Source organism: Anomalospiza imberbis, chromosome 19 (genome assembly GCF_031753505.1).
Source record: "Anomalospiza imberbis isolate Cuckoo-Finch-1a 21T00152 chromosome 19, ASM3175350v1, whole genome shotgun sequence".
In the NCBI taxonomy this organism is placed as follows: domain Eukaryota; kingdom Metazoa; phylum Chordata; class Aves; order Passeriformes; family Viduidae; genus Anomalospiza; species Anomalospiza imberbis.
Window position 1 is genome coordinate 8,646,998 of NC_089699.1, and position 21,710 is coordinate 8,668,707.

General features: G+C 48.9%; 2 protein-coding genes and 1 long non-coding RNA gene across 4 annotated transcripts; 1 reads left to right on the forward strand and 2 right to left on the reverse strand.

Annotated features, from left to right (window-relative positions):
• Positions 1 to 1,123: 1,123 nt before the first annotated feature.
• Positions 1,124 to 8,424, reverse strand: OTOP3 (otopetrin 3). Of its 2 annotated transcripts, XM_068209545.1 has the most exons (7): positions 7,309 to 8,424; positions 6,103 to 6,239; positions 5,290 to 5,348; positions 4,574 to 4,720; positions 3,956 to 3,984; positions 2,869 to 3,803; positions 1,124 to 2,139 (listed from the first exon to the last, which is right to left on the reverse strand). In XM_068209545.1, exons 1-7 carry the CDS (start codon positions 7,691 to 7,693, stop codon positions 1,969 to 1,971), a joined length of 1,863 nt encoding a protein of 620 aa, XP_068065646.1. In that variant the 5' UTR covers positions 7,694 to 8,424; the 3' UTR covers positions 1,124 to 1,968. The 2 variants fall into 2 exon arrangements, with proteins under 2 accessions (XP_068065646.1, XP_068065645.1); XM_068209544.1 differs by lacking the exon at positions 3,956 to 3,984 and having other exon boundaries at positions 2,869 to 3,800; positions 4,602 to 4,720.
• Positions 8,425 to 8,429: 5 nt separating this feature from the next.
• LOC137485195 (uncharacterized) lies at positions 8,430 to 11,112 on the forward strand. The gene is made up of 2 exons (XR_011005218.1): positions 8,430 to 9,346; positions 10,015 to 11,112. It is a non-coding gene; the product is annotated as an uncharacterized lncRNA (long non-coding RNA).
• Positions 11,113 to 15,386: 4,274 nt separating this feature from the next.
• Positions 15,387 to 21,051, reverse strand: OTOP2 (otopetrin 2). Its single transcript, XM_068209546.1, has 7 exons — positions 20,801 to 21,051; positions 19,766 to 20,194; positions 19,159 to 19,295; positions 18,481 to 18,539; positions 17,698 to 17,831; positions 16,361 to 17,250; positions 15,387 to 15,801 (listed from the first exon to the last, which is right to left on the reverse strand). Exons 2-7 carry the CDS (start codon positions 20,160 to 20,162, stop codon positions 15,631 to 15,633), a joined length of 1,788 nt encoding a protein of 595 aa, XP_068065647.1. The 5' UTR covers positions 20,163 to 20,194; positions 20,801 to 21,051; the 3' UTR covers positions 15,387 to 15,630.
• Positions 21,052 to 21,710: the final 659 nt, after the last annotated feature.

Genomic DNA, 21,710 nt, shown 5'->3' on the forward strand with positions numbered 1-21,710 from the left:
AGGGCACCATGGACTGGCTTCCTCTGCAGTGGTAATTTTTTTTATAATCAAAAATGAAGATTTGACTCTGGGAAATGAGCCTGAATTGTGTGGGTTTGGCCGTTTCTGTGTTCATAGCATCATCAAAGATCAAACAGGATCAAGTCTCCTGAGTAGTGAACCATGTGCTAAAACCTTTGTGCAGTTGAGACCTGTAAAACAGGCACCCTGGCCCTGGGGGTTGTTAGGAAAGGACATGGAGGTCCTTGACTGTTTATCTGATCTGTGGTGGCTGTAGGTGAGAGTTGGAGCTGGTGGGCTTCATTCCTATCCATGCTAATCATGTCTTCAGTCATGTATTCAGTGTTCATTCCAAAGTCACCTGCTCTGTGAAAGCTCAGTAACTTAAACCAGTGTTTTATCCATTAAACTGGATAAAATCCAAGTCATGGTTTGCCCACAAAATGCCATCTTTCCTTGTCCCCAGGCTGTCAATCACTATGAAGGTTTGAGGTCACACCTTAGCATGTATGTCCTGTGGATCCCATGGTACAAACACTGACATGAGAATAATAATTAACTTTATCAGAGCCTAATTTATCCAGCTGTTATTTCTCATGACATATTTCTGTTGACAAGGGCCCAAATACAAACACTTATTGGGCAAAGTTCATGCTCATGCAATCAGTCTCACTTAGAGTTTTACAGAAAGGTGCTGTCACTGCCTGAATGCTGAATCCTCACTGTTTCTCTCTTGGGAGAGTTTGCTTTACTGGGATTGCTTTTGAGTAGGCAATCCCAAAAAAAACCCCATAAATAAGCTTTAATCCTAAACCCACACTGATCCTGGGATTCATTTACAAAGGAACAGAAGCAATAACGAGAATGCCTTTTGTGCCATGCTTGGGTAAGGGTCAGGACAGATTTTGATTGATTATAGAGCAGGCCTGCTCTTAAATCTCATAGAATCCCAGAATGATTTGAGTTGGAAGGAACCATAAAGCTCATCTGCTGTGGGCAGGAATTTCCTCCTCTAGGCCAAGTTGCTCAGAGCCCCATACAACCTCTGAATGCAAGAGCAATTTAAGTGAGTTGACCTTGAGCCCACTAAGTGCAGAGCAGGCCCAGAGATTTCACAAGACACGCATGAAAATTCAATCTCTTTATTTCCGTTCATCAGGCTCTGGATTTGGGACCCATAGTCACAAGCCCCTTGCTCTCCCACGTGCTTTCAAAGCAGGCATCCCTATGGAACACATCCTAATGGGTCTTTAAACAGGCATCTCGCTGCAGCTGCCTTCTTTTGTGCATGGTGACCTCAAGAAAGGTTTGTGGATGTGCAAGGCAGCAGCAACGGCCAGCATGTTTGGGTGGGGAGAAATTCACAGCGGATGTGGCTGTGGCTAGCTCTTGAACTAGCCCTGTATGCAAGGATGGGACCTTGGCTAGTCCACACCAGTGATAACATCATCCATGGTGAGTAAAGATCACCCACAGTGCTTCCCTAGTGATTCCCACTTGAGGCTCTGGGAGTGCCTGTAGGAAGAAGTAGTGTTTATTCTCAGTAAGGCAAGGTTATGTTATAGCTTTTATTTTTTGATTGCTTTTGATTTTCTGAATTGGTGCAGGCTGGTCTTCGTTGCTTTTGCTGAAGGCTGCCCTTGCATTCTTTTATCTGGAAGATCTCAATAGGAGTCATTAAAGTCCCATTTGCTGCCAAACAGCATCCACTGCCAGACTGCTGACTGCATGCATGATTCCTGAGAGCAGTGAGAGTTTGTTTATGGGCTTTGAGTCTATTCTCTATGGTGGAAAATGATAATAAGAAAGAACCTCTTCTGAAATTCATGGTGATGTTGTACAAGAAGTCCAAGCAGAAGCTGGAGAGAAAAAATCTTAGAAGTTTCCACGTGCGTATCTGCTGCTTACTGCATCTTTGTTCAGCATCACTGATTGTCCCCAGCCCCTGGGGTGGGGGTCCAGCTTGGCTCAGGCTGTCACATAGACCTCCAGGAGCCCCCCGACTGAGTGCATGCGGTAAAACACACCCAAGGGGAGTCCGAAGTTCACAATCACAAACCAGGTGGAGTAGCCGTAAAATGACCTTTCCATTCCATTCTCGAAGGTGGGGTGACCCCCAAATGTGGGCATGACCCATAGCTGGAGAGATGTGAGGGAAAGAAACATAAGTCAGAGGATGACAAACTGTCCCCTACTTGCACCCTAATCTCAGCACTGGCTCAAGAGTTGTAGGAATATTTCAGGAGTATCACAGAAGTCTCCTTGCCAGGGAGGAGAAGGAAAATTCCATAGTTATGCTGTTGACTCCTTGCTGTAAATCAAATCCTTTTGAATCCCTGGAAATCTAAAGACAGTTCCATTCTGCCCTAGCCTGCTTCGTCTTTCTACAGGGTTTCATTGTTTCCCTGGGCAATGGGTTTTCACTGGATTAAGGCTGCAGCATTGATTCAAGATCCCAGACCACAGTGTACTTTACTGGGTGAGTTTTGAGCCTGGAGACTCATGTTTACAGAGATTTAATGCTGGTGCCTCACATTTTCTTTCACGTTTCTCATGAAACACCCTTAAGAGCCTAGTGGGTTTTTTTTTCAGAGGCTAAAATCTTGGCAAGAAAGGATTTATTAACTGTCTCCTTCCTGCACCCATGAAACCCAGTAATACTTGACTCTAAGGATAAAAGAGAGACTTTCTGATTATGAGGGTGAGGTATTAACAGCAAAACCAGTCTTGACTCGCCTCACCAGTTGAAACTTGGTGGGCAAGGTTTTTTTGTCTGGAATACAAGAGAAAGACAAAGAGGTTACGCCTGTGTCACAGGTGACCGTGGCTCAGCCAGAGCTGTGACGGAGCAGAGAGCACAATACTTACTATGATGTTGCACAAAACCAAGAAGAATGAGATCTCCCTCAATACTCTTCTCTTCCAGCTCAGGTGAGAGTAGGTATGGATGTAGGACAGGGAAGCTTTCCGGATCTCCTGTCCCAGCTCCAGCACGCTCACTCGTCTCTGGCTGTAGGCTTCACGATTCTGCTCTTCTTTAGTGTCTTCCTCCTTGCCAGGAGGTGTCTGGCTGTGCTCTGGTTTGCTGCTCAGCGTGGTCTCCTCTTCCCCAGGCAGCTCTGCAGCCACTGTGTGCTGCCCAGAGTGTCCGGCATGTTTGGCCTCAGCTGCTGCTACAACATGCCGCCGGTGGAGCCCATCGATGACAAAAACATTTTGGGTGATGTTCTGAAAGATGAGGAGGACAGAGTAGGACAGGGCAAGGCTGTTCAGAAGGTCCCTGGGGTCAGTGGCCACCAGGGCCACAATGGAGAAGTAGGACATGCCAATTTGGCCAAGGGCTGCCCCCATCAGCAGGACCACATCCAGGCTGCGGGTTGGGTTCTTCAGCGTGTCCAGCTCCTTTTTTTCTAAGGCATGGATGATTGTCCCAATCACAGCACCCACACTCATTAGGGGCAGGAGCACAATGTAGTAGGAATAATAGATCACAAAGACCTGGCGGCTGGGGACCAAGCTGGTGGCCTGGATCTGGTACATCATAAAGACACAAGCCCCGATGATTACAGCACTGGTGCCCAGCAGTGGCCCAAAGACCACCCCCTGGAGCTTGAATTTGGGCTTGGTGTTGGGGATGTGGTCGTGGCTGATGCGTCTCCCCACGTTCTTCCACATGACGTAGAGCACAGAGCAGCAGACCAGGCAGTACTCAGTGTTGAAGGGGTAGAGCAGGATGTAGCCCTTCTGGAAGACTTTGCAGATGGTCGTGTTTGGGCATGTGCACAAGGTAGTCTCGTTGCCTGGAGCATGAGAAGAGGAAGGTGACAATTAAGAGGGAGATGACCTGGATGTCACGGCTGTCTTTGGGAGTTTCATGTGTGCAGGCACAACATGTGTGTGTCTGTCCCTCAGAAACAGGGATCAGAAGGAAGTTAAATGGCTACTGCTCAGTCCTAAAGGATATGAGGATTCAGAATAACACAGCTTAGCTAATGTCTTTTCCTACCTATGGTCAACACCATAGGTGCTGGGTGAGAGACTCCTCTTCCTTCACAACAAAGCCTTCTCTCTTTCTCCCTCTGGAATATTAGATTTCCCTTTGTTCCTCTAGATCCTCAGAAAGAAGACCAAAGCAATTACATTAGCCTCTTCTAGTCTGGCAATCTTGTGCTTGCAGTCAATAGGGAAAAGTGAGCAAAAAATGTAATTTATGGTGTGCTTTTCCTTTCCTAGCCCTCAGTTTCAAGGTTTCATAGCAGATCCCCTCCCTCCAGGTGAAGATCTCCCCTTGCAGACCATTTCCTTGAGACAACTTCCAATAATAGGGAAGTTGTAGCATTTGGGGGAGCTGGAGATATCTGAATCCCTGAGACACAGAGGTTCCCCAGAGAAGTGCACCAGCACCAAGCCTGACAGAGTTCAGGAGACATTTGGACAATGGTGGACTACTTGGGGATGATCTTGTACATGGCCAAGATTTGGACTTGCTGATCTTTATGGGTCCCTTCCACCTCAGTATATTCTGTGGTTCTGTGAAATGTTTCCCTAGAAGTCACCTGTGTCAGCCTAACACCAGTGGGGATGTGAAGGAGGAGCCTTGCCTGCGAATCGCTGCTCCACCTCGCGCAGCTGAGACTCGATCTCCATGTGCAGGGTGTCGTTGGTCACGGCCAGGAGCCAGAGAAGAAGGTTGGTGGCTATGGTGACCATCAGCCCACACCTGGGAGGAGACATAGGACTTGTACAATGTTTGGAGATGATTCACAGCCAGCGTGTCCTTCCCCTCTCGCTGGCCCATGCACAGATTTGAGCACACAGAGGGGGTTTGTGCCTGCTCTGCCTGAGGCCTGTGGGGTGTGGCTCTGTATAAAAACACCTGAGCATATTCCCACTTGCCATTTACAAAGGAGTGGGCAGTGCCTGGTGAAACTGGCCTAAGCTAAGACATCTCCCACTAATAGGAATGGGGAGACCACGGGGAAACCACCCTCCTCCATCCTCCAGTCTGTGAGCTGGTCCCTGAGACAGGCAGCAGGAAGATGTTTGGGAGGAAGGAATAAGCTTAGGAGCACTCCAAGGCACAAAGGAAAACTGAAGGGAGCTAGTGAGCCCAGTTTGGAGGAGGGAGGATGGGTCTGAACAATGCAGTTTGGTTCTTGTATCACCCAAAATATAGGATCTATGTAGGATCAGATGAACACATTTCTAGCAGGAATCGTAATGGACATCACGGCAGAAAGGAAAAGTTTCTTCAGAGCAGTAGAAGGCATTTTTGTCCTCATTTTTTACCTGGTGAAGTTGTGCTGGACTTGAATGCAGTCCTTAGAATGATGCCACAGAAAGTAAGCCTGCAAGTGGAGAACAATAACACTGTGAGCAGAGTGACGTTGGCAGCTGGCTGCACACATGATGGAAAGGAACAGGTAGACAAGAAGGTACAGGTCCAAGCAGGAGCAAACCTGCCTCTGTGCAAAGGTGCAGGGACATGTGTGCACCTGCACCCCAGTGCTGAGGCAGGTGCTGGCATCCTTGGGTAAGGGCAGCATTTATGTGTGACTGCACTGAATGCACATCCTGGAGCTCCCTGTTACTCTGTCCTGTTCATGTGGGTATTTGCTGCTGAGGTGGGAATTAGTTTACTTTTCAAATATGGCTTTTGGTCTGTAAAGATGAAGGCTGATGTTGAATAATAAGGTGAAAATGGTGTGAGATATCTTTGTGTGCAAAGGATTTTGTTGGGCGGATGGATTGGCAAATACAAAGAGGGGCTGGGGCTCAGACTGGTGCAAAGACATCTCTGGCAAAATGGGAAATTTCCTCTCCTCTCTCCTTACTCTGCTTCAAAGCTAATCCCTCTGGATCCTATGGTATGTCAGGTATTTCTAGGGTAATTTTTGAATCTTTCTCCCTTGTCTCTCAATGTGGCACACAGGGAGTGCAGGTAGCATTTGAAGTAATGTGTGATGCTTTAATGCTTTCAATGCTCAGGAGAATGCCCCGTGTTCATTCACTTTCCCCATCTCCCAGCTTTCCCCAGCCCTGGGGCTCCCAGGAATGGGACAGAGAGAATAAACAAGCTTACAGAAGGGTAATGTGTAGTACCTGGGTGCAAATAAAAAGGATTCCAATGCTGGGGAACAAAATTTCCACCTTGGATTTGCAGTGGACGAGGATTGTGCTGTAGCCAATCTGAAACACATTCAGGAGGATGCTGCAACTGCCAAACAGCAGGACTGACCCTGCACAAAGAGCAAAGGACCAGTAAATAAACACAGACATGTCTGTGGAGCATCGGAGCTTGACTGAGCATAGGAAGCCTTGTGCTCCTTGGATTTGTGTGGAGCTGGCAGTCTTTCTCCTGGAATTATCATAATTTTAGGAGAAGAGGACAAAGGAGAGCCTTATTCCTGAACCTGATTGTGTGTTTTGACTGGTTAAAGGTGTTAGGTAAAAGGTATTTTCTTGTGCTTGGATACAAGGTGGGGATGGGGTTTTGGGGCTTTTCTGTACAATCTGGAATGACAGGGGTAAGTTAATGGTGGACATGCTTTCTGCCTTGTGGAGGAAACCTGAGATGACCACAGGTCTGCTAAGGCTTGTAGCAACCCCATCTTCAGGAGTTGGGATCCTTTGATTGTTTCTCCCTTTTGCCTTGGACATGTCTCTGCAACTTTAGGTACTCAAGTACCTTGCAGCTTCCTTCAGCTGAGTCTCCATCTTAGTTAACAAGACAGTGCTTAATTAAAAACTCCATGATAGACTAGAGGCAGGGCTGCTGAGAGAAGGGTAATTTCTCAAAGTGGGGCAAACACTGAAGGGAAAATCTCCCAGGAAAGCCTGGGTGTCACTGGGATGTGACTCAATGGGTAAGAATCCTTCCCTGGCAACAAGGCTGCGGTGATGTTAAATGAGGATGATGGTGACATAGGGCCACTGGTGCTCTTGGAGGATAAACACAGTGATTCTCCTCTCACTTTTCAAAGCGCTCCTGCCTAAAACTTTTCCTATGGTTTTCCCACAGTGTTCAGTTGCTGTCCTGGAAAGGGGTTATGCCTGGATTTCTCTTTGTGAAGGGACCAGAGAGTGAAGTTTGAGGCTGAAGGGAGCTAAGTTTCAGGCTTTCCCGGCTGCTCTGGTTCCACTCCGTGGCACCCACTGTACCTGTCAGCCTGACAGGAACTGGGAGATTCCCAATGCCCTAACTGCATATCCTATGGCTTCTAGCTCCTCTAGTAACAGGGGAAGAATTTCTTTGCCTTCCAAGTCTTCGGAAGGAGGCAGGAGAGAAGAAATAAAAGCAGAACTTACCCCTAATCCAGATGGCTCCGGCATGGGAGTCTCGGTAGAGCACCGCGTGTGGCTGCCGGCTGGTGCCCAGCAGGTAGTAAATAATCCAGAAGAGGCACAAGACCTTGAGGATGGAGAGTAGGATCCAGACGTCTGCCAGAGTGATGGCCACCTTGTTGAAGATCATGCTGCTGATGAAGGCGCTGCCCAGAAACACCACGTTCATGGCCAGCAGCCCTGAGAAGAGCTGCCCAGCCTTCTGAGCTTGCCGGTCCCTCTGCTGCACTGAAGAGCAGTGACGGTACAGCCAGAACTTCTCATAGTGGATCTTGGTGGTGTCTGTTGGGGCTGAGGCTGACCTGCTCTTGCAGTGATGGCAGGGCCTGGAGACTTTCTTGTCAGACATGGCTCATCTGCCTGGGGATCACTGCATTGAAAATAGGGGAGGTTTAAAGGGGGGGTGTGCTGAGATGGGAGGTTTTGTGCTCTGCTGTGAAGGCCACTTGTGTGGTGACCTCCCTTCCTTGCTTTGCAGCTTCTCCTTCCTTCTCCAGAAGCTGGATGAAGGGGAAAAGAAGATTGTTTTTTAGCCCAGGTTAGACATTAAAAATTTCCCAGTGGACAGAATCATTGCAGGGCACTGGGGAAAGGCCCTTCTGCCAAAACCTGTCCAGAGACACGGGATTAAAGTGGGTGTTTGATATCTCTGCCCTGCCCTACCAGTACCAGGAGCTGCTGGGACCAGAGGTGCTCAAACCGTTCCCACCCTCACCTTTCACAGCTTCTCCAGCCCTGGGTTCAGGTTTTCTTCTTTCCCTTTGTTGCCATAAGGATTAGGTGGAAATGGAGAGCAAGCTTAGACCTGCTGTGAAAATCAGAGCTGTTTGATTTTCAGTTAATGGGTCCAACCTCTTCCTTTTGTTTTTGGGCTCTGAGAGTTACAGGCTCCTTGAATGGTCACACAAATTGTGGCAGAGTTGGAGAGAATAAACAAAGGGTCTGAAAAGCTTGGAATAAGCTGCTGGGAGAAGATCCAAACTACCACCCAGATGGGCTGAGACTGGGAAACAATTAGTACCTGTTTTTCTTTCTTTTTCCTCTTGTAGCACAAGGCTGTGAAGACACTGACACAGAGGAGCTGGAGGGATTGGCCCAGGTAGACATTCAGAGTCTGGGAGCTTTTCCATCCATCTTTTGGTGAAATCTTGGTAGGACTGTATTGCTATTGGAAGGGAAATCTTGCTCACATAAAGCAATCAGGCAGCATCAACCTCTCTATAGATTTGGCACATGGAAAGATGCTTTAATTCCAGGGCGTGGCTCTGATTGTAGTGAAGGGTGGCTGGAGTGAAACAAAAGCCCCCTGAGATGTGTTTGAGAGAGGAGGGAACCTTAAACATTCTGTGATAGGTAGTCTTGGGGAGAAATTGTTTGAGGAGGGATTGAAATTTAGTGTTTCCCTTTTCTTCTCCATGTGCACAGAGGTGCACTATCTGCCCTTGCCTCTGGGACTATGAGGTGAGCTGATCCCCTGGGTTTTGTGGCTGGCAGCAGGGATTCAGCATTTCTCTCTAAATTGGTGAGTTTAGAGAGTCCATTAGGAGAGGATGGACCTCTCCATGGAAGGAGAAGATTAATTTGTGTGTTCCAGGATGAACCCCGAAGCCCTGAGATCCTTGGCACTTGTCCTGGTGGAGATTGATCCTAAAATCTTCCCCATTTTTCTCCAAAATTCTCCTAACTTGGTAGCAAAGGGGCAAACTCCCTCCTCTCTTCTAGGGCCATAACTCTTCTGCTCCAAAGGGAGCTTAGAGGCTATAAAATCATCAGGAAGCCCATTCAGGCTGCACCAGGAGGTACCCAAGTGCCCAGACAGGACTGCACACAGAGGGACCCAAGCCCTTGACCCCATAGCTGTGCTGTGGGGAGCAGTCAAATGCAGCCCTTACCTGCCTGCAGCCTCTGCTGCCTGAGGAGCCAGCACAGCCTCGGATGCAGCCGATCTCAAATGGGTGGCTGGAATGCCACCAGGATGCACGGGAGACTCCAACAGCCCAAGGTGCAGACAGGAGCCGTCAGGGCTGCTCCTCACTAAATGCAGCCTCTGCTCCCAGCCCATTGATTTATTTTCTTTCCACCTTGTTTACTTTGTGTCTATTATTGTCATTACATTAATTACTCAGTGGGAAGCTCTCAGATCTGCCACAGGCAGCCAATGGTGAACAGCTCCTTTATGCACCTGCTGGGTTGCCTCACACCAACAGGCTTGGTGCAGGATGTGCCAACTGGTAAAACCACAAATGGTGGTGACTAATTTGTGCCATGGCTCAGGCAGGTGTAGAGCTAATCTCCTGGCACAGGCTTGTGCAGGGAGTGCTTACCCACACTGCCTTGGCCAAAATCCACTTGAGTTCCCCACTCCCTTGTTTTTAGGTAGATCCTAAGATTTTTTTTCTCACATGTACCATTTCTTTTTGCTTTTATCCAGGGCACAAATCTTACCCAAAAGGTAAAAGCTAGCAGTCCACCCCTGCACTGGTGCAGGAATGACACCAGTTTGTTGCCTTTTTTGGCAGAAAGGTGCTGCTTTTGAGGGTAATAACTACAACCTACTAATGCTGACTCCAGAGGGAGACCCACATGTACCAGCCCCACAGTCTTGGCCATGTGTGGTCAGGGGTGCTTTAGGTCCAAGCTATGCTGCTTTTGATCCCCCTCCTTTTGCAGGACAAACTGATTCTCGCTTGGGACTCCGTGGTGAGCTGATGCCCCAGGTTTTGTGGCTGGCAGGAGGGATTCAGCATTTCTGAGCTGTGAGGTTTGAGGGTCCATCAGGAGAGGATGGACCTCTCCTTGGAAGGAGAGGACTTATTTGTGTGTCCCAGGATGAACTCCCCAAGCCCTGAGGTCCTTAGAGCTGGCAAACACAAGGGCTGGGAGTTCAGAGCCATGAAATAATTCCCAAGAAGCTGATTAGGGGTAGGAGTGGTTGGGGGAGCACAGGTTATCGTGTGTGGGGATGTGACGAAAGGGATGGAAAACAAGACTGAAAGGGCCCCATTTCTCCTGGGTGAGAACACCCAGTGTGTGCTGGTGCAGCCATTGATTGATGTCTGCCTGCAGAAGGTCATGTTTAATGTCTGACCAAGCCCTTGCCCTGCTGTGGTGGAGCCCAGGTGCTCCAGTCTGGGCAGGTGTTCATGAATACCCATGGCTGGATTTGTTCTGCCTTCCCCCAAAGCATCAGCATCTCCAAGCTGTCTGCATAGCCTGCTTGGATGTCCTTGCTCCTTGTTTTGAGATCCCCTGAGGGCAACTGAGCTCTTTCAGGGGCCTGGCTCTTTTCCAGACTCTGTTCCAGAGATCAGCAGGGAACTGGGATATCCCAAGAGCCATTTGGTGGCCTCTGTTGGCCAAAGCCAACTATTTCTGTGCAAGGCATTAACAAACCTGCTCTTTTTCAGCGCTGAGATCCTAAATTGGGGTAGCCATACAGAAGTGAGAAATGGAGGCCATGAGTCTGAATGTATCCTAAAGTTTGGCTGAAATTGGAGGTTTTTCCTTCAAAGATGGGTCTGAAATAAAATGCTGGTGCCTGCTGTGCTTCAGTAGTTTTGTCAATGGGACTGGGCATCTGTGTTGCAAAGATGAGGCATCCTTCCCACCCTGACTTGCACTATCTTGGCTTTGGAGCTGAAATTGAACCCAGAGGTCTTTTAAAGCCCTGGGAGATGGGTTAATCCTCCTTATTTGGTCCTTAATTTGAAGAAAAGCAGCTGTTTTACTGGAATGTATTGACACAAGTTTAACTAAATCATTAAGTAAGCAAGCGTGCAGGAAAGGAGAAGGTGAGTCCAACTCACTGGATCAATCACAGGAATCTCTGCCCCAGAGAAGCTGCCTTTACTGTCAGGTTGGGAGAAAGCTGGTAAACGTTAGGAGCAATGTTTGCCCCTCTGCTATCAGCAGTGTGCTTATTAATGGTGCTATCTGTGCACTCAGCAGTGATAACAGCCAGGCCAGGCCCAGCAGGTCTGTAAACAGGGCCCGGGGAGAAGGAGCTCCGTGCCCAGCCGCTGTGTTTGCCCAAAGGCCACCTGAGGAACGCGAGGCTCCTCACATCTCCCCGGCTGGCCCACGCCCTTCCTTTGGCACTGATAACCGTGGTGGTGACGTCTCCTTGGGGCTGGGACTGAGAGACTTCTGGAGTGACTGCAAAGAGCAGCTTCATCCAGCGTGGGCGAGCATGAGCTGTGCTGCACTGCCCAGCTCTGTCCCTCCATCCTCTCCGATGGGTTCTAGGGGTGCGGCCTGGCTCCACTTGAGTGTGTCTCTATCTTCCCCCCTGGTTCTTGGTACAGGTCCCTTTGACCTCCTGCCAGCACTGAGCTCCTCCTCACTGCTAAGGACCACTGGGAAATGCCTCCTCTGCCACCACCTCCTGACTTGGGTCTCAGCACACTGCTGGAGCCGATCCTGCTCACAGGCACCTTGTGCTGCAATCCCATCCCTCATCTCCAGCCTTGGGACCTTTTCAATCCATCCACTTTCCATCTACTGCACTGACAGATAATAATTAACTTGGATTCCTCCTGTCTCGGACACACCTCAGAGCAAACCACCCAGATAAATGGTGTTTTGTTTTGGTTTTTTCCCCTAATAAAACAAATCTCACCCTCAAATAACAGATGATTAAGAAGCTGAGGAAGGGATGCAAAACCCAGGTAGGGGTGGGATGATGCCTCAGGCCTGACCCTGGCTATGGCCTTCCCTGCTCTTTTCTGAGCAATGATTTCTAATCTCCTCTTCGTCTCTTCCCTCTTTTGCTGCTCGCCCTTGCTGGCTCTGGCACCCCTCAGGCCAGGGTCTGAATTGAGATATTTTTGACTCTCGCACAGTGTCTCAGGTCTTGAGACTGGAGCTCCTGAGCTCGAGCAGTGCTGAGCTCTTAACCCTGCCAACCCCTGGGGAGTGATTTTTGTTGGTGGGGTTTGGAGTTCCACCAAACCTCTGCAGCACAGCAGGTGCTCAAACCCCTGGGAGGCCAAAGTGGACTTTATACCAAAGTGGGCGAATCTGGAAGCCCCTGGGAGGACCTGGTGCGCCCCAGGGCAGCCCATTGCTTCATTTGCAGTGGCTGCCATTTAGACAGTCACCCTGAGGCACATCTCTGTCCTGGCTCCCCCTCCCTTAATGGGAATGGAATCCCTGCTCCATAAGGATGCTCTGGCAGGAGAAGTCAGCAAGATGCTGCTGGTAGCCTTGGGACGCAGCCTCATTCACTGCTCTGACAGGCTCTCTGCTCACCCAGCTCCCGTGCCTCAGTTTCCCTCCTTCCAGGCACGGAAGACAGAGTTACCAGCAGTGCTTTTCTGCAGGGATCTGACACGAAGATGTGTGTACAAAGGGCTGAGCATAACCTGAGTACTTTGCATAACTTGGGTACTGTGTGTTTGTGGTGTCCTCCCCTTGCACCAAATCCTCCATCAAGAAGCTGCACCCTGCTCTTTAACTGGGCTGTGAGGAGCTGTGTCCCAGCTCTGAGGGGAAAGGGGCAGCGATGGAGCAGCCAGTGGCAGTCAGCTGCATCACCTGCCTGAGGGGAATCCCAAGGAAAGGCATGGATTTGTGCACTTAGGTTGTGGCAGTGCCTGCTCCAGGGCTGTGCCTGGGTTTGGGTGACACACCTGGGAGACTGAATGTGCCAAGGAGTCGCCCAGGAGCATTTGGATGATTCTCCATCAGCCTTGGAGCACACCCCTTTGCACAGTAACTGACTGTGAGCTGATACCTTCTAGTATCCTTGAGCACACAAGAGGTTTTACAGCCGAGGTTTGGATTTTTAGGCTTCTTTTTTTTTCTTCTTTGCATTTGTGCTCACTTTCCCTCTGGCTATATATATATATACCCCCCTATATTTATACACCCATATTTTTGGTATATAGCTGGGGTTCGCTATCTCTTTCCCAATCTACTGCTTTTCCCAAGATATGTGTTTGTGGCTGGAGGGCAGAAGAAGAATTCAACCTCTGGTTGGAAGCCCCTGTCATCCCTGTGCTTGCAGCCTGGTGATACCTTAGGTTAGCCAGGGGTCCTTGTGGAGCCTCTACTATCCCCAGAGTGTTTTGGTTTATCCCAACAGGACTGTGGTTGCATGTTGTGGTTCCAGCTGACCCACCAGCCTGGGGAAGTTGATTTGTGTTTATTGCCTGTATCAGAGCTGCTTGAGTTGTTGGGGGGTTCTCCTGACATCCATCCTGAATCTATTTGGCCCCAGAAGTGCCCCTACAACAGCTGTCCAGAAGAAAAGAGCAGTTCAAAGTGTGCCCTGTTTGACCCAGTGCACCCATTCCTGGAAACCTAGGGGCAGGAACCAGCAAGAGCACGTAGGATGAAACCTAGTGCTCCCCCAGGAACAAATTGGGTGATTAAAAGTGTTTTCTGCCCCTGTGTGTGCTCAGCAGCTTGGGCTCAAACAATCTGTGGAGCTGTAAGTAGGACTGACGTCTGCACTGTTTGCGTCTCTTTTTTGACTTAATTTCAACTGCAGGAGCCACAGAATAATGAGGCTTTTGTTTTAGAGAAGGTAAGGTTTCTAGAGGAAGATTTTTATCTCTACCAGATCAACAGTAAAAATAGAACCAGGCCTTTGCAGTGTCAGTCAGGCTTGGAAAGACTCCCAGGCTGGTGAGAGAAAGGATTGACCCAAGTGGAGATGCTGGATCAGTGCAGCCCTCTGAGGGCAGGGGAAATTGGGGTTTCCCCCACGTTCTACCCAGTTCAGAGAAAGGCTGCTGGCACACAAGAACACTGGTGTCAGACCAGCCAGAGGCACTGGTCCATGCAGGTTTGGTGATCTGGACTTGGAGGGGAAGGTGGCTGGAAACACGTCAGCCTGGGCTGTGGAGTGGAAAATTGCATCACTCCATTTCAAGTCCCATGATTTCCATTTATTATTTTTTCTTTGGCAGATGCACAAACATCAATAGGAAAAGGCTTGATGATTTCTGCCACCTCTGCAGTGTTTTTTATTGGAACGATAAACCCTGATGGAATAATAAAGCCTTTATTAGAATGGTTAAACCCTGATTTCTCAGGATGCAAAGAGAGCTCAGCTGTGCCAGTCTGACATGCACCCTCCTGTCCTGGCAGAGAAGGCTTTCTGAGGCTCTGCTTGGATGCTGGGTACAGCTGAGGGGCCCGTTTCTACCTCCTGCAGCCCAGGACTCCTGCTCTGAAAGCCCCCTCAATCATTCAGTGGTTCATGGAGAGCTGCAGGCACCCAGAAACCTGAGTCAGGGCCACAGGGTCTGGGTGCAGGGCTGTGCTCTAAGCCTCAAAGCACACACAGGCTTGAGGATGCAGCACCAGCATCCCTTCAGAGGGCTGGAGATCAAACTGGCCACAGCATTGCATTGATTTCTGTGTCACAGGGTCCCTTCAGGAGTTCAGTTGCAGTGAAAACCAATAAATAACTTTGCATACAAAAATGTTCATATATTTTTTTTAAAAAATCATTATGTATTGAAAAAAGAAAAAAGAAAAATCTCTTTATTATCCCCCAGACTGTATGGCCCACATCATCTTTATGATTCTTGAGCCCTGATTCAGGAAAGCTGAGAAAAAAGTGTGCTAGAGCCATCCCATATGAGGGCTAGCCCACGACCACATGCACAGCTCTCCCTCCTTGGGAAGAGGAGGCTGCAGTGAAGCTTCCTGGAGATGAAGGCAGGGGCTGGCACAAGGAAGTGTTGAGAGGGCCCATACACGTGGGCAATACAGAGAGGAAAGATTAAAATGTTTCCCAGAGCTTTTGGTGGTCACCAGTTTGTTTTTCACATCTCTGCAGGGGAGTGATTTCCGACTGGCCGTACGAGGAGGTGAAGTGGTTTCCCTTTCTGTCCTTCCAGGCCTTTATCAGCCCCTTGCACTCTCCAGCTCTCTCTGTGCAGGGAGGCTCTGACTGCCCTGGGGTGCTGAGAACACTCTGGAGAGTCCATCAGTGGCATGGAGTGAACAGGCTTTACAAGGAAGGTGAGTCTCTGCATGAACCAAGGGTAATCATCATGATCTCACCCTAGATAACTTCCTTTTTAAAAATCTGCTCTCTTTTAAGCTTTAAGAACTTCAGACGCACACAGGCACATCCACACACAAGTAGCAAAAATAAAATCTGGACTAGGTTTGGATCATCTTCACTGACAGTTCATAAATGCCCCAACACTGGATGTGATTCAGGCAGCGTTGGAGACCTCTGGGGACATCTGGGCAGCTTCCCAGCCCTGGGGTAGGAAGAAGGTGGATTACTTGAGAAGGAGCTCATCTCCCTTGCAAGGGAGCTCTTTAGGACATGATGTAGACCTCCAGCAAACTGGCCACAGCATGCATTCGGTAGAAGATCCCAAAGGGCAGGCAAATGTCCACGATGGCCGGCCACATGGAATCGCCATAGAAGTTCAGTTCTGTGTCATTGTCAAACTGGGGCCGGGCACCAAACGCTGGCATGATCCAGAGCTGTGGGAGGAAATGGGAGAACAGCACTGCAGTGAGAAAGGTGTGTGGTACATCAGGGACCTGCAGTCACAGCTTCCCAGGAAAGGAGCAACCTCCTAGGCCATGGTTTCGAGAAGAGATGTGCTGCCATGTCTCAAGGAAACCCAGACTTCACCCCAGATATTTGTCACTTTACATCCCTTCTTTGGGGGGTGAAGGGAATGGTTTAATGTAATTTATTAATGTAATTTATCCCACACATCCATTAATACACAATAAAAATACTGAAATGGATTATTCTCTTGCATCCATCTCTTGTGTCTGATATTCTGGTGATAAGTGACAGACCTGTTGATGTAGGCTGAAATGTCTTAACTTCAGGGTAGTTGCTGGGGTATTTTTAGGGGACAAGGGAATCAGAATTCTGCATTAATAAATATAACTACTGTACTTTCTGTACAGCAGAGGCACAGAAAGGACTGTTTTCCCATAGGCCACACCCTTTCCTTTACAGACCCTTCTCCCTTGTGCTTGTAGCCCTCTCCTTCCCCCACAAACTCTTCTCCCTGCATGTACTCACTATGATATTGCTCAGCAGCAGGAACATGGAGATCTCCCTCAAGAACTTCCTCCTCCAGTTCATCTTCTTGGGGGCAGCGAGGGACCTCACAAGGTCAGAAGCGTGCATGGCTTCCGTGCCAGATGCCGCACCGGCAGCCAAGGCGCTGCCAGTGTCGGGCACCCGCAGGGACACTGCGTTGATGTTTACAAAGGTGAGCCCGTAGAGGTCCTTCTGGTGAGACTCGTGCTTGTAGTCCTCCTTGGGGGGCTGCCGGTGGAGGCCCTCGATGATGAAGACGTTCTGGAAGGTATGCTGGGCGATCATTAGGAGGGCGTAGGTGAGGTTGAGCGCACTGATAGTGTCCCTTGGTGTGCTGGCCACGATGGCCACAATGGAGTAGTAGGAAATGGCATATTGGCCCAAGGCTGCCCCCATCAGCAGGGCCACGTCCAGGGTCCTGGTGGGGTTCTTGTGCCGGTCCATGTCCCTCTTGTCAAACCGGTAGATGACGGAGCCACCAATGCAGACAAGAGACATCAGGCTCAGACAAACAATGTTGAAGATGTAGTACATGGTGAGTGCTTGGCTCTTCTTGCTGGATTCAGTGCTGGAGTTTACCTGCACCTCGTACAGGATGAGGACTCCCAAACCACTCACGAGGATGATGAGGCCCAACATAATGCCTACGAAGAAGGTCCTTCGGAAGAGCCTGAACTTCAGGCGCTGAATGTGGTGGGAGTGGTGGTCTATGAAGCGTCCAACGTTCTTCCACATGACATAGACCATGGCAGAGGCAAAAAGACTGTACTCAATGTTAAAGGGGTACAGCCAAAAGTAGCCATTTTTGAAGATCTGGCAGATTTGGCTGTTGCAGTTGCATTCTTCAACTGAGCTGCTTCTCATTCCCACTGAAACAAGACAAAACCAGACAGATGCCATGGTATTAAAACAAGGGGCAACACTTCTCCCAGAAGAACTGGATATTTGGGGTCAGTGAAAATCAAAACAAAGAACAAAAGAATATGTGACCACTTTGAAAACAAGGACACTTCACCCTCAGCTTTCTTGTGCCCAGGTTATTTCTTAAAACATCAGCTGTCAGGGTAAATCTTTCCTTTTCCTTCCCTTCTTCAATCCCATCCCATTTGTAAAGAATCTTCCACCTCTCTGACGCCTTTCTGACAGAGGGTAGGAAATGAACATCCATATTTGGCTTTTAACAAACCAGCCCTGACAAAGGTACCTCCAGCTCTAAACAGACTTCTGAAAAGGCATGAAATCTGACTTGCTGGGGAACAATTCTACCTGATGGGATCTCTCCCTGGACCAGATGGCTTTGCAAAGAGGCAGATTACCTTTCAGGAGCCACCTGAAGATTTCCTCTGTCATGTTTTTCTTCAGCTTTGAATGTGCCTTGTGGACAGACTCATCTGTCACTGCTGACATCCACACAGCCAGGTTTGTAGTCAGCGTTAGCATCAAGCCACATCTGCAGGAGGAGGAGAAGGTTTGTGACATTAAAGCAGTGGCTCTAGGCCATGTTTCTCCCATCCATGGTTTAGGTGTGCTCAGAGGGATTCTGGCATCTGCCTGAAGTGGTGTGAGGACTCCAATGGCCCATGCTAGAAATCTTGATATCTTGATCCTTTCTTTGCTGCCTTTACTCTTTTCCTATTTTTTGTCCATGCTCATGAGAATTAGCAAGGCTTGATTCCCATTGTTGCTTTTGAAAGAGCTTCTCAATAGTGAATAAATGAAAAGATCTGAATTGGTCTCTGGATCCAGTCTTGCAAAAGTGGACAAAATCTTATTTTAGCCTGAGGCTTGCCTACTGCATAGTTATCTTCCCCAGGGAAGAAAAAGTCAACTATGAATCATTATTTAATGATAATTATTTATTTAATACTATCTGCTTTGAGTAATGCTTGTATTCTTTAATTGAATCCCAACCCTGATAGATCCACAGGTCATTAACCACAGCTGCTTGAGCTGGGATCTAAGTTTAGGTGGAGATTGAGCAGGTTTCGTTTTGGACAGCATTAAGGCATTATCCCCTGGTTACATCTTAGCTGTGTGAGAGAGTACAGAATGCTTTTGGGGAGCAAGGCCTTTGGTCTGCAAGGAGCATCAGTGCTTACCTGGTAACGTTCAGGTGCACGTGGATGCAGTCTTTGGCAGAGACCCACAGGAAATATGTCTGCAAGGAAAAAAAAAAGTTGTTATTTCCACCAAAACAAAAAAAACAAAGGACATCCCTCTGAAGGAGGGATCTCCCTGCAGCACAGAGAGCAAGCTGGAGCCTCTTTTGCTTGGGTCCATCTGGGCTCAGCCTAGTTCATAACACTGGCCCTCTGCTGGATGTTCTTTCTTTGCTCCCACTGACATTGCTCTGCCCATGGCCACTCTTTGTTCTGTCTGAATTGTCCCTCTCTGATCTCTTCCCTCCTTGGCATTGTCCCAGAGCAGGAGGTCTTCCGTGTGGGCCCTCAAACTGCAAGGTAGCCCCTGCCTTGACTGTCCTTCTGCTCCTGTGTTCTTTATGGGAAAGGGGGCCTGGCTGGCTGGGGGCTGTTCAGAGTTTGTGACAAAAATGTCACGGGATGGTAACAAGTTTAAATCACTGACTTAGAGTGAGTTGAGCTGCTATAGATGGAAGCTGTTGTGGTTGGAGCGAGAAGATGTGGGCTGGGTGGGGGCTGAGTTAACCCCTCGCATTTGCTGTGAGGGCAGTTGAATTAAATCCAAGAGATCAGAGCTCCTTCCACTGCTGCCTGTGTCTCTCCACTGCTCCCCAAGACAGAGCACAGCCATCTCACCTGGACAACCACAAATATTGCCTGCACAATGGGGTAGATGATTTTGATTGCAGACAGGCAGCTGTAGAAGCTCGAGTAATATCCTATTTTGAACACATCCATGACAAGGCTGAAAATGGCAAATAGGATCAGGCCTCCTGTTGGGGAACAAAAATATCGGTGGTTGGACAGATGTGTGCACACATGGGCTAATGCAGATGGATGAGAGGAAGAAGAGGAGATGTTGTCATGAAGAGGCTTTGCTACTACTGCTGTTTTTCCTCTCTCAGCACCCAAAATATCTTGGCAGCAACAAAATCATACAGTAATTTTGGCTGGTAATTATTTTCATTCAGCCTGGTATGCTGGGGGTGACAGCTCTTGCAAAAGCAGCCTGAGAGACCCTGCTGTAAGACCCTGGTGGTTACCAAGAGCCTTTGTGGATTCAGGGAGACCTGGCAGTGAATCCAGTGCAGGGGCCAGGAGCTGACCTGAAGCAGGGCATGGTGTCATGCCCCAGTCCATCAGCAGGAAGAGGCTGTGCCCAGATCTTTGCTGCTTCCCTTGTAATAACTGATGCTCCCATGAACTGTCCATCCTGTATCTCCCCTCCAGCCCCAGCACCTACCTCTCAGCCAGATGGGCCCGGCATGGGAGTCCTTGCTGGGGATGGCACCTGGGCACCGGGAGGTGCCGGCAAGGTAGAAGATGATCCAGATGATGACAATCAGCATCATGACTGTCAGCAGGAAGAAGACGTCGTAGTCGTGCACAGCAATCTTCTCAAAAGCCCCGCTGCTTACCAGCGTGCAGGCCAGCAGGGCCAAGTGCACGGCCAGCAGGATGGAGAACATGCGGCCACCCTTTTTCCACACTTCCTTGGAGGCAGGAGTGGAGGGGGGCTGGTGGCTGAAAGATGCTATCTGGCTCGAAGCCAGGCTGGCTTTGTCGTCCTTGTGTCCGCAGCCCATGCTGCAGTGGGGGTGTCCGAGCTCGCTGTCCTTCCGTCTGGGCTCCTCGGTCATGGCTCAGCCAAGGCTCTGCCTGAGGGTCAGTTCTGTTAGGAAGAGAGGTCCATGAGTGAGAGGTGCATTTGGAACAGCCCAGGACTGGGCCAAAGCAAGACATGTGATGAGGAGCACAGGATATATCACAGGAACAGGGAAGGCTGAGACAGCGCAAGAAGAAGGGTGAGCTCATTTTAAAACTTTCCTTTCCTGGTTCCCTGATGGCTTTCTTTACTTAAGATGCTCTTGCTCGGGAAATCCCAGGTCAGTTTAATGAAGTGTGTCTAATTGGTCACACAACATTTACGTTATTTATTGATGCAAGATTTGGAAAAGCACTAAAAAGCACTCACAGGATCAAATATCCTGGGGCAAACAGCCAGTGTGGTTTAAATTCTAAATGTCAAACACAAAATATTCTGAGAAATTGTTATACTTCCTTGCTGAAGAACAAGCCACCAAAAGGTAAGAAACCCTCGGGGAATCTTTGGACTATCACGTAATTTGTAGCAGTTCCTGCAGGGAGGGTGTGAACTACCTGAGTTGCCACACCCTGTAAAGCCCCTTGCCTGTGCCAAGTTTGCCATTTCATTCATTCTCAGTAAAAAGCCTGAAACAAAGTGAATTAACCATCCAAACAAAGCCATTCCACCGACCTGTTTTGCTGCCTGGGATCCAAATCTCTGCTCCTGCCACGCTGAGAAGTTTCCCCGTTGCTGCAGCTTGGTCAGTTGAAGAATTTATACCTGTTGGGACGTCTCTGTAATTTATACCATATCTGAAGCTGACAGCAGGGCTTCGTGGGTTTCTCAGAGAAACTCATGTGATCCATTTTATGCAATAGCTGATTTTGGGGAAGCTGGAAAGAGATGAGGAGATAAGGGTTATTTACCCAGCAAGAGCATGAGTTGACAACACAGCTAAGCATGGCATGGAATGCTCGGTCACAGGGTCATGGCCACCACAGAGCACGGCCACCCCACCAAATCCATCTCCCTACATGCATGAGGTCTCTTCCTTGAGAGGAGATGGTTTAGATGATGAACTTATCTTTGGCGATGATTTTGTGCTTGGCTTTCTGCTTACCGGAGCACAATAAGCACTGTGCCCCACCCTGTGCTGTTCAGATCAGTCCTCTCCATGACTCGAAGGTTCTTGAGGAAAAGGAAGAAATTTGCATTTGTACCTGTTCAGTGCCACGGGGAACTCAATCCTTTCCCACCCAAGGTGTCATCAACGAGGAAGGTTTAGCACTAGAGAAGGGCAAGAATTAGGGACCAGAATTTGTGTTCTCCTTTGCTGACGCACTGCCTTTGATTTTTCAGGGTGGGATCACCTTTCTCTGGACCTCAGGACCTTAACTCATCTCCCTCCAAGGAGTAACCACGTCAGAAACCACAGGGCAGGTATGATTTAAACATTTGTCTGGTAAGGGGACAGTTTCTGCTCAAGGTCCCTTTCACCCAGCTATGTTTTTTGGGGGAGCTATAGGAGTTCCACGGCAGTTCTGGGTGGATGGGGACAAGTTTTAGTCCTTGAAATGCCTCTTTTGGAGATGTCTCTGCT